The 12,315-nt window shown below is 37.1% G+C and overlaps 1 protein-coding gene across 1 annotated transcript; it reads right to left on the bottom strand.

The window, feature by feature from the left end:
• Positions 1-1,293: 1,293 nt before the first annotated feature.
• ovol1a (ovo-like zinc finger 1a) lies at positions 1,294-7,119 on the bottom strand. Its single transcript, XM_053500156.1, has 4 exons — positions 6,560-7,119; positions 3,188-3,426; positions 2,655-2,943; positions 1,294-2,469 (listed from the first exon to the last, which is right to left on the bottom strand). The coding sequence occupies exons 1-4, from the start codon at positions 6,657-6,659 to the stop codon at positions 2,129-2,131; spliced, it is 969 nt and encodes a 322-aa protein (XP_053356131.1). The 5' UTR covers positions 6,660-7,119; the 3' UTR covers positions 1,294-2,128.
• Positions 7,120-12,315: the final 5,196 nt, after the last annotated feature.

The following is a 12,315-nucleotide window of genomic DNA, read 5'->3' as shown; positions in this document are numbered from 1 at the left end:
GTGTGTGTGCTGAGCTCTGCGCCAGGTTTTTCGAAAACAATGCACACCGCTGTGTTGCCAGATCATCCTAAAACGGGAAACTTGATCTCGGGCATTTGCAAACCCATTTGCTTCCCAACATCATGACTGTTATGGCGATTATAAATGTCTGTTATATCCAAAGAAAACAAAATTATATATAACAAAACATTAATACACTTTTTTCCACTATTGGTCATTAAAACAGCACTATTTACGTAACTAAAACTTTGTTTCCTATACTCAATGTTTTTTAATGAATACACTATCAAACAAAGTATATCTGAAAATAAGATACAAAATACTATCAATAAATATTTTTTTAGATAACAACGAACCTGAATGTTTTGCGGTAATACAAAAAAAAAACCACCTTACTGTATAATTTGAGTTAAAATCGCGGACCTGGTAAAGGACGTTTGGCGTAGTGACGTATTTGTTTCGCGACGCAGTCCACATCGTGCGCAGGGCTTTAACATGAAAGAGTCTGGATTTTGTGTACATGTCTTTTATGTTAATGCAAAATAATAATAAAAAGAGTATATATATATATATATATATATATATATATATATATATATAACTTTTAAATAATTAGCAAATGTGACATATTGCTCAAAATAATATTAGTTCTAGTACATTGTATTACTATGAAGAAAATAAATTAATAGGCCTCTAATAATTATGTATTTGAAAAGATTAAATTAGCCTTCAATTTATTTAATAGTAAATCTCCTTGTCTTATATCGTGCATTTTTTTATACATATTTTATCTGTTGTACATCTAAATATTTATTATCAAAATATTTATCTTTCAAATAAAATCGTGCAGCAGCCACAGCGCCACCAAGAATAACAGCGTCCGTACAAAATGAGATCGTGCAGGTCTGAGGGGTGGAGCGCAGATAAAGATGATTACTTCACTACTAGGTTTTTGCATACAGTAAAACTCTACAAAAGATTCTATGATCTACATTTGGCATTAGAAATAACCAAATATCTAACTGTTCCGAGTGGGATAATAGTTATAACAAGATAACGGCCCAGACACAGGGCTCCTGAACCGTTAACACCTAACAGCCCTGTAATGAAGCTGCTAGTGAATTCCAGCAACAAGACCAAACACGGGCTGGAATCTGCTGTATGTTCACACAGTATCCGCCCACTGACACACACGCGCGCGCACACACACACACACACACACACACTTTCCCTGTTCAAACTAATTTCGTCCCAGGCATACACTCACTTCACTACATGTTTTAGCATTTGTAATATAAAATTAAAGTTTATTGTTTTATATAGAAAGTACATTTACTTTAAAAAGTTATGTAGCAAAATTTTATTGCCTCTAGTTAAACTAATTAGGCCTCAAGACAAATCAGCATTATTACTGTTATTAAACTGTTTGACAGTAACTGCAGTGAGAACATTACAGATGCTAATAATTTGAAAATGCGAATCCATGTTCATGTTCTGTACAAAGATTTATGTTATTATAAATGTATAAAATCTGAAAGAAATTATAAACTCCACCAAGAGAACATTACACACCACCTTGATAAATACACATTTCTTCACACATCTTACAGTATATATTACAAACATCAGTAATTACTGACCAAACATCATTCCCTCTTCAATAATTCCTTGCCACAAAATAGTACATAATATACAACAATTTTACTATAACAATATTTTTGAAACAAACAAAAAAAAATTCCCTGAGTGAGAATAGAGTACTATTTACATCAAATAGTGTTTTCTTTTAAAGTTATTCAAAATCAGCTTTTATGTAAACTAAACTAGTGCATAATCATTATTTTGCTTTTAAGCGATTTTAAAGCGAAGAACCAGCCCTCATCTATATTTGATATGTAAACTCAAAGACAATCCATGGTCACTGCTTAAAGCCTATTCATCAATTCATCCAGTCTGTCAATCATGTCTTTCAATTTCCTTATTCAATGGATTGTGAAGTTTCCAGTTTTACTTTCTTACTTGTATTATTCAACTTATCATTGCATATAATGCAGGTGACATAATGCCTGAGATGTGTATATTTTGACAATATAATCTTATGTCTTAATCATTTCTTTCTCAATTCTTTCTACCGTCCTCCTGATCCTGTTGTGTCATCACTGTTCAAAGATAAAGGAGAGCCAGGCAAGGAGTTTTCCTCCCGTCCACCCATACTTGCTCCCCCGGAATGTCTACGTGCCCCCTTGGCCCGCAAGAAGGCACTGTTTGGATGTTGGTTATGTATATGGCGCAATAGTGAATCCTGGGTGGAAGCAGTGTGGCCACATTCCTCGCAAACATAGAGCTTGGTGCGCCGTTCTTTGTAGGCATACTGCTGCGTCACACCATGGATCTTCTTCATGTGGGATTCTAGAGAGCAGCGCTGGGTAAAGGCCTTCTCACACAAACTGCATTTGTATGGACGAACACCTGTAACATGGCAGAAAATAGGTATATATGAGTCTGTGTGTATGAGCTAAGTCTATTTGAACCAATATATATAATATTACACACCAAGGTAAATATATCTGATTTCAGTTTTGTCATACTCTTTGGACTAAGAGTAAAAAAAAAAAAAAAGTAATCTGGCTAAAAAATATTTTATCCTCACGTACCTGTATGTGTGCGCACATGCCTCTTGAGGTCGAAGGTGTCATTAAAGCCCTTTCCGCAGAAAGTGCACAAATGTCGTTTCTGTTCACTGTGACACTTTAGGTGTCTGTTGAGCATGCGTTGGTGCTGAAACACTTTCTGGCACACCTGACATGCATAGGTTCCTCCTGCTGTAGGTGCAGAAGATGTCCTGCTGCTGGTTGTGGGACATGGGTTTGCCACAGTCACAGGGGGATCATCAGTTGGGCTCAAAATGTTACGAGGAGCTTCGACAGGTTCACCTGTAGTCACCTGCAAATAAAACCAAAAGGAGTTTATATTGAGAAGAGAGAGACAAATTGGGTAACTTAGGTTTCTTGGTTTAATAATAAACAAGCTTGCATATACATTACTGGTATGATGGCAACATACCAGAGTTAATTTGTGAATTGTAATAGGTGGGAAACTGACATTGAAACCATGCAAGCCAAACCAGTTTTTAGCCAGATACTAAAATAGAAATGGAATGAAAGACACATTTCTGAGAGAGCCTCACCTTGATCTTGGAGCGGACATATTTGGTGCTCTGTATACTTCGGATGCGCTCTGTTTCAGGACTGGACTGCTGTCCCAGAGCAGTACAGGAGGGCAGTTCAGCTGTAGAACCCACTGCATAGGGCTCTAGCATGTATTTCTGTATACATCTGTTGTTTTCTTTATGAGTCGACAGACATAGGGCCACTTCAGCTGTACTTGCCTCTGTCTCCTCCCACAGAGCTGGAGGGGACACAGAGACTATAGGGAAAACATGGGGAAAAGAGGAAACAGAAGTTAATAGTAGTATTATTAATCTAAATTGCCAAAATATGTGAACCCCTGACTGTCACACAAACTGTACAAGAGAAACTCGAGTAGCCTAACAAAGCATTCACCACTAAACATCATTGTGCTCCAGCCCTTTTTGTTTGATACCAGTGCCCAGCGTCACTGATGTTCTTGTGGCTAAATGAACAAGCACAAACAGCCATGATGCAAAATCTAATGAAAATCCTCCTCAGAAGACTGGAAGGTATTAAACCAGCAAAGAGGGGGGGGGGGGGAGCTCATTTGAAAATGTTATGTACAAAAACACATATCCACAAACATTTAGCCTGTAGACTGAGTTAGTTTGCTAAGGACTACAATATAAAGATCATTTGAAACCGGATGCAGTGTGTGGCTCTCAAAAACTGGGGACAGTTGTGCCTTTAGGGAAGGTGTGTGTCTGTATGCGTGGTTGGGTGGGAGGCAGGTGTGTGTGTGTGTAACTGTATTGTCCTGTGCTGAAGTCAGCCACTCCTGTTACAGCATTACCAGTCTGACTGGCCAAGCTAGAGACACAGGCTTATCATCTCGCTTTATACAAACATACATACACAATGCATGGGCTGCAAACAGAACCCCAGTAATGTATCATGGTATCATGTTCTCTTTTATTTTAATGTTCGGGTGGACGTCTGTTTAGAAGCCATTATTAGTGGAATCAAAAAGGAAAGAAAGAAAGAGTCATAGAAAAAGAGAAACAAGCTCTGTGTCGGATAGAACTGTGCAACAAAACTCAATGAAGATCTTTGCTGGAATTAAAGAAATTGTTTCCTCTATGCAAATATTTTCCTGTCTATTTTAACAATTTCTTAGTTTAGGAATCTATTCTGAATTAACCATGTAATTGACAAATGTAGCATATATACAACTGAGGAAATAAGCATTTCATTACAGTTAAAGCACAGATTTTATTTTCCATTTACTGTACCAAGATGAAGTTATCTCTCTTAAGCCCATATGCCAACCCCTCCCATCTCATATACGTGTGTTTGTAGTTAATGTGGAACAACACAGGCACTGAATATAAAAAGAATGCCTGTTGTACATTAATGTATCTTTAACTTATGGGTTATCCAAGATAAATTAGATGTATTAATTCATTTAATTATTAAAAAAACTCAATTTTATAAACCTTCTTTTGCAAAAGAAGGAGTCAGATTGCATTATTAAAAAGCTTTTAAGGATCTGATTTACTTAATAATATTCTTCTCCTTAAAAAACAAACAAAAAAAAAAAAACAAGGCACACTCCTAAGCAATAGGCACGCGTTTAAGGAAACGAATTGAAACCGATACGACTAAATAAAGAAAAAAAATGAGCATAATGACTCTGCAAACTCCTGCCCCGTTTTATTGTCCCGCACTGCGCGCCAATCCAAATCCCCTGTTCATGTCTTATCTCGCAACGGTGACGCCGCACCTGTGACGTCACACCTCACGGGTTCAGACTCTCCCGGTGTAAAAACAAGAGGCAATTTTGGGCAGTCGGATAAAATATTAAAACTCCATTTTAATTAAAAGCTCGATATCTACTGATTGTGCGTGCCATGTGGGTAAATAAAGTTATATATTAAGGCGGCTATCAGTAGGGAAGGTGGGAAAGGTTAAGAGCAGGCCTAGCCCACTGGAGGTGAGTTTACTCTGGGCCATGTTTGCTAAGGGTGTAGAAAGAAACAGCAGCGGCACCGCTGCCATGCAGTCCGTTATTTCCTTCACTGTTCATTAACTCAGCTGTGCAGCACAAATGCACAGGGAGGGGAAACCTGCCAGATCTTTTTTCTTACCGAAATAATATGATAATTGACAACATAATAAGAAACACCTTCTTTCCAATTTTATTAATATTATAATAATAGAAAGAATTAATCAGAGCATATTATTATTAGCCCCTTGGGGGGAAATGTCAGGAAATAAAGATCTGAGACATTTTCAGATAACCTTGAGAGAAATTCGTTTTCTGAGAAATTTACAATACTTATTTAGGGATAGGCCTGGGCTTTGCGTTAAACTTGAAATGAAACTACGAAAGTGTTTGTTATGGCAATTATCACAGGAACGAGTTTAACAGCATTAACTACATACCGCGTAAATCACTTCAAACTTTTCCTCAACTCGAACTAAAAAGGTTTAGCAAAAAAAAAAAAAAAAAAAAACGTTAAAAGTTACAACCCCTCGTTATTATTACTTATTTAAATAATACTCAATATATTTCCGCTTTAAAAGCGGGAGAGAATTGGCCTATCATAAAAGATATCCGTGTACACCCTGGTCGGAAATGAGCTTTCTCACAGCGTGTTTAAATCCATCAGGCTTTTGGTAAATTATTAGCCTAACAGCTCATTTTGGTGTAGGGACTGAGCGTGGGGAAGGGGCTCACAAAGACAGGCTTGTATTTCAGGTATTCCGTTAGGTGAATCAGCAGGTCATCTGATACCCAAAACCTCTGCCTGCTTTTCTAAACCGGTGTCAAGATCACACACATCAAGTTGTTTGTTATGGCATTCGAAAGCTTCAACCCACTCCACCCCTGCTACTACTACCGTCTTATCTCCTGGATTTAAAAGCTTTTCCGAATGTTATGTTGCGCTTAGAGGCGAGACTCAAATGTGCGCAATAAGCTGCAATGGATTTTACTTCGACTCTATAAGGAAGGCGGCTCAAGGGGCTGAAGGTCAGCTGGATGGAACGGTTCCTTGGTTCTCTCTGGCACACACACGTATACAATTTAAAACAGCAAAAAGTGTTCAATTCAGTGTCCATAATGTCATGTAACTGTCTACAAATGTGTTGAACTGAGATCGGCTATGCGTAATAAACTGCCGAAGTACAGAACCTGCTTGAGATTTTTTTCCCCTCGAAGGCCCATATTGTTCATACATTTAAATAACGATTTGCTTTGTTCATGTTTGCAAATAAACCATTACAATTGTGCAGTTACTACTTCAAAGCTGAAAATTAAAAAAAAAAAAAAAAAACTGTGTAGTTCCCGTTTACCGTTATCCGGCCTGTTTTTAGGCTCGGTTAAGTGAAATGCATGGTGGAATGAGTGTGTGTGTCCCTCTCACCTGGTATGTAAATATCTCCTCGCTCGTGGTCAGGTAGATCACTCCAGCTTCTCTTGCCGGGTGAAACATTGGGCTTTTTCACCAGGAATGCTCGCGGCATGCTGAGTTCTCCAGGTGTCTCCCCGCTATCTCACTCTCTACTGCTCCTATTGTAGTTTCTCCACCACTGAACTCCCACTGAAACGAACCCCCACAGCTGATATAGCTAATAGAGTATTTGCTTATAAGACGATATCCGGTGAGAAGCCGATTTTAACAGAGACTCTGACGTTGTTGTCTTCTTCTCGTCCCTCCTCAGTGTCTCCACAAACTTTTGTACCTATAGGCTACAGGTTCCCGTGGCGTCTCCCACCATTTGTCCACTTTTTTTTTTTTTTTTTTTTTGCGCGCGCCCTGCCTTCTCTTCCGTACCTTCCACGCTCCGAGCTTCTTCCTTTAACAAAATATGCGTTTGTCGCTCGTCCAAGCGCGGGTTTGATCGCCCCGTTAATGCAGGACGATGGAGGAAATATGTCGATCCGCTCACTCGGGCCGGAGCACAACGAATTTCAAAGGTTGATTGAAGCACAGGTACACATTCATGAGGAAACAGGTGGCAGCGCGCATGCGCCTGGAAATAACGGTGACAACAAACCCAACCCAACCTCTACACTCTACCTGTTCGACCGGTTTCTTCCCCCACCACACACACACACACACACACACACACACAGACTAGCAGTCACCATTAGGCCTGGAAGTAGGATTGGACTATAAAGCGATGGCGAGTGAAAGCTAAGCTTGTACACTTTTAACACACTGATCACCATGAAAATATAATTGTGATGACGAGAATCATAACCATGATAAAGATGTTTGTGGTGAACAGTCAGATTATCATCATCATCATCATCATCATGTGTCTTTATCAGCTATATAACAAAATATGTAAATTTCCTAGGCCTGTCTAAATTATGAATGGATTTAACCATAAAAACAAACATAAAATACACTTGTTCTCTAATTAAGCAGAAATATATGCTGTCCCAATTTACCTAAACATGTGAGGCAGTTATTATTATTATTATATTTATTTATTTATTTATTTATTTATTTATTTATTTATGTGGTTGAAGGTCCTGCATTAATCTAACAAAAGGTTACCTAAATAACCCTAACATCACTCTAAATTACATTTCAAAATGCTAGTTTCAATCCCTGGGAGGGAAAGAATGTATAATAATCTGCCTAGGATTATGGATGGTTTCATGGTCATCAGTACTACTAGTACTGGTACATACTAGTTCCCCGCCTTACCCCCGTTGATTGTCACTTGACAAAAACACTATCTGCATTAAAATCGCACCGAAACTTCCACCTGTTCTCCATTTACACCTTGTTTGGAACAATTACCAATGTGAGTGTCTAATATAATATTTTTATAAAATACTTTTATACTTACTTTTATACTTTTATAAATTTCACACACACACACACACACACACACACACACACACACACACACACACATAAATATACATATATATATATATATATATATATATATATAATGTAAGTTAGTGTATATTTAGAAATTAAAATATAGTGAGTAAGAAAATAACAATTGTAATGAGAAGAACAAGTGAGATGGTTATGAACGAGGAAAGAGGGAGTGTGTAGGTGTGTAGAATGAGTGGTATGTTGCCTGGGCTGTCCGAGCGGTTGAGGCAGAACATTTACCCCATTTTCTTCCTCTTCAACCCCTAACCCTTGTTGCCTATATAGTAACACATTACAGCTGTTCGATGTTCTTGGGTTAAGAAAAGTTGGTCTTAACTGTTTTGCAGAAGATCCAATGATTTTCCCTCCCTTTATCTTATCATCTATTCAAATTTATTGTAGAAGTTATGCATGTGTAACCATCTGTTTTGTTGTGGATGTGAATTTGTTCACTGTAATGTATTGTATTCATGTTGTTGTGTGTAAGCATAAGGACAGAATTTCAAAGAAGAAGAAGAAGAAGAAGATGAAGGCGAAGAAAATGTGGAGTTTATCCATTTTGAAAATTAGCTTGAGCTGTGACATAAAATATTGTAGGAGCACTTGAGTAGTAAAGTTAAAAATGGTGCAGTGTTCTGCATAAATGTATTCATTAGCCTGAACCTGAACAGCGTCCTTTTTTCCTCATTAGAAATCATTATGAGAAAACAAATGAGGTACTTTACGAAGTAGGTAAATTTGTTTTGTTTTTTTGTTGTCCTTTTGCTAAAATAGAAGACAACTTACACCAAAGGCTCCTGGAGGCCTGTTTTCTAATACCCATAAATTAATTGCATCTTTAAATAATGAAATGTATCCACCAAGATTCACCATGTTTGCCTTACATGTTGTGGGAGTGCAACTTGCATGTTCTTTCTGTGCTTGTTCGGTTTCCTCCGGGTACTCTGGTTTCCTTCTCCACTCAAGACATGTGCTTTAGACTGATTGGCGTTTTCAAATTGCCATAGTTTATGAATATTTGTGTGTGTGCTTGTGTCCTGCAATGGGTTGGCAGCCCAGCCAGCGTGTACCTGGAGTTCCCTGGGATAGGCTTCAGGCCCCCTGTGACCCTATGGATAATGGGTGGGTGGATGGGATCACTTTGTTTGCAAACACTCCTATAACGTACACAGATCCATAAACTTTACAGTCTGCTTTTCCTTTTTAATTTCTATATGTGGAACACTTAACCGATACTAGTGGTTTAGAATAATGCTATATGATCTGTTAGAAAAATAATTGTCAGTCTGATCAAGCATAACCTGAAAGGTGACCTGTTTCTTCTTTTCTTTCTAACAGTAACTTACATCCCACAAGGCTTGTTTTACTCCATTTTTCAGCAGTGAAAAAGACTTTCCATCACATCACAGATTCATAACACACAAGGTGGTGCCATTCAACATCATTTTCAATGACATGTAAATCTGCCACCTGTCATGGCTGAAACCTTGATGACTGCCCACATTCTTAACTGTATTAATAGGCAAAGGAATGCAGTGGGTCCGTGACTGCCACTGTTCATGCATTTCTCCTAAACGTTTAAACACTGTACAGAGATGCATGGTTCATTCCTGCTTAGTGTCACACCTCATGCATTATCTAAAGGAATCTTGACTAACCATCTAATTATGTTTGTTGTTGAATACATTTTAAATGTGTGAGACATAGCAGTACCAATACAAATGAGGCACAAATGAATATCGTTTACTTGGTGTGATGCCTTATCGATTAGACCTATTCTCTTGTCTGTTTCCCCTTTATTTAAGACTGTAGATCTTTTTCCATTGCATGCATGCAGATGGTACGCACACAAACTGACTTTAGGGTATTGTTTTGTATGGGCCAATTAACATGAAATTTACAAATCACAGTTTTGAATGAGTGTGTAAAAGAGTGTGAGTATGTGTATATGTATGTATGTGTGCCCTGCGATGGATTGGCACCCTGTCCAGGGTGTACCCTGCCTTGTTCCCTAAGCCTCCTGGGATAGGCTCCTGGTCCCTGCGACCCTGAATACAGGATAAAGCGGGATAGAAGATGAATGAGTGAGTGAGTGAGTTTTGAATAAATAATTACGAATGTCTCTCTTTTTATGGGCTTATTGGAAAAGTAAGATGGGTGCTTCTATACTTTTGACAACTAAAAAAATATATTAATTGTACTAAAAAAAATACTATTATTAAATACTAGAAACAATACATTTCATATCATACTGCTACCGTTTTTTTACTTTTATATTTTTTATACTTTTATAAGTCACAGTTTGCACTTTTATTTTGTAAATTTTCTTTGTGTATAATTCTATTTTAATTCTATTTTCTTTTGTAACTTAATTTCCATCAAAATTTCCACTTTTTTTATTTTATTTTATTTTATTGCAAATTCTATCTTTAGTTTGAAACTGTATCTTCTAGTGTGTTATTTTCATTGTAGTTGATTTGTTCTATTTTAGGTCACAAACAGTCATATAAGCATTTCACTGCATATCATACTGTACTGTTTATAGTTATGTATTTGACAAATAAAATTTGTTTAGAATTTGAATTTAATTTGAATCTGAAGTAAGAAGACATAAGAGGGCTGATGTCCCATTCATAGTGTACTCCTACTGTACCTCATGTCCAGTGATCCTGGGTTACATTGTGAACAAAAATAACAATAAAGAAACTTTATAAAACAAATATTTGGGGTGACCACCCTGCATTACATCTCTTAGGTGCACCGTCGTATACCTTAATAAGGAAATTCATTGTAAATCATTTCAATGTTTGTATGGTAAACCTTAAAGCTTGCAGGGATGTGTCAGTAATTGTAATTTGTTTTAAAAAATGAACCTTGAAACATCTAAAATTTGGTCTTTTCTTGTCTTTTCCAATGTACAGTAGGTATAAAAACATTTACAATTGAATTTAAATACTGCGTAAAACGTTTGCACCTTTTACTTCTATATCATTCCAGAAAACAGAAAGGAAAGAGAAGGAAAATGATTACGTGGTTATGACTTTTCTTGACTCCTACACAATTCATCCGCGGCTAGAAAAACGGGACTTGATATGCGTAAGGCCAACAGGCGAGAGAGAAGTAGGTATGAGAATTTGCCACCATGTGGTCGTGTTAAGTTACTGTCTCTGCAGTGTTTATCACCCAGGGGCCTGACTGACTGACTGACTGACTGTTACTTGGAACGTGCTTCAACAAGCCTGGCGTGCAAAGTGGAAAATACCGTTAGGATTTACTTTGGGAGGGACAGCTGTGAAAAGAGCGGTCTAGCAAAACCCCGAAACTTACATGCAGTCTATTGTCTGTTAGCCTATTGTACTGTACTATTGTCTAGTACAGTCGTGCATTGATCAAACACAACAACACATTCCTCAGAGCAAGGAGAATTAAAAGTTATAGAAATGTGATTTTGTACTAGGCTTGACATAGAACATACTGTAGCACCGGGACTGATTTTCAAACCACCTTGAAAATCCTGCTAAACAATCCAACTCATTCTAATTAAATAGCACCGGTTATGAAACACAGGCCAAGCCAGTCAAATTTGTAGACCATCTTTGTGAAGTGCTAAGTTATTTTCCAATTTCATCATTATTAATCTAATTCCTACTATATTTAAGTTGTTCTAATTATTATATATATTTATGGTAAATCATGATTTTTTTTTATTTCTTACCATCACTTATATGGCAAAAACAATTCACAGCATTTACAGCTCATCACCAGATAGCCGCCCAGACTGTATCTGCAATCCTGGATTAGTTTTAAAGTAAAGTGATCAGTTTGCTGTTTGATCAGATAAACTTTATGGGTTTTGTGCTTTCTTATTTAATTATTTATTTATTTATTTATTTATTTTAATACAAGTATACCTAGTAAAGTATAACTAGAATTGTCAACTGGAATCCACTTCCTTTTTCGGCCCTGAGAAAAGCCACATATTAATTTTTGGCCCCTAAGGCACACTGCACCTGGGGCCCTAAGTAGTCAGTTACACTAATTCCTTCGATAATATAGCCTCTGTGCAGGATACAAAAGGGTACAAATTGCTAATCAGTTTTAAGTAAACAGGACTAATATAAATAAATAAAACCTTCATTGGAAAAGTTGGGACTTTTATTGATAAATTACTTTCATAGTAAAGAAATTGCGTTACATCACTGCTATTATGAAAATCTGTTTATCCTAAGATAGAACTATATTGGGCAGGAAATGAGAAAACATAATTTAAATCATAG

Source organism: Clarias gariepinus, chromosome 1 (genome assembly GCF_024256425.1).
Source record: "Clarias gariepinus isolate MV-2021 ecotype Netherlands chromosome 1, CGAR_prim_01v2, whole genome shotgun sequence".
In the NCBI taxonomy this organism is placed as follows: Eukaryota; Metazoa; Chordata; class Actinopteri; order Siluriformes; family Clariidae; genus Clarias; species Clarias gariepinus.
Note: the sequence above shows the minus strand (reverse complement) of the source record. Positions and strands in the feature narration are given on the sequence as shown.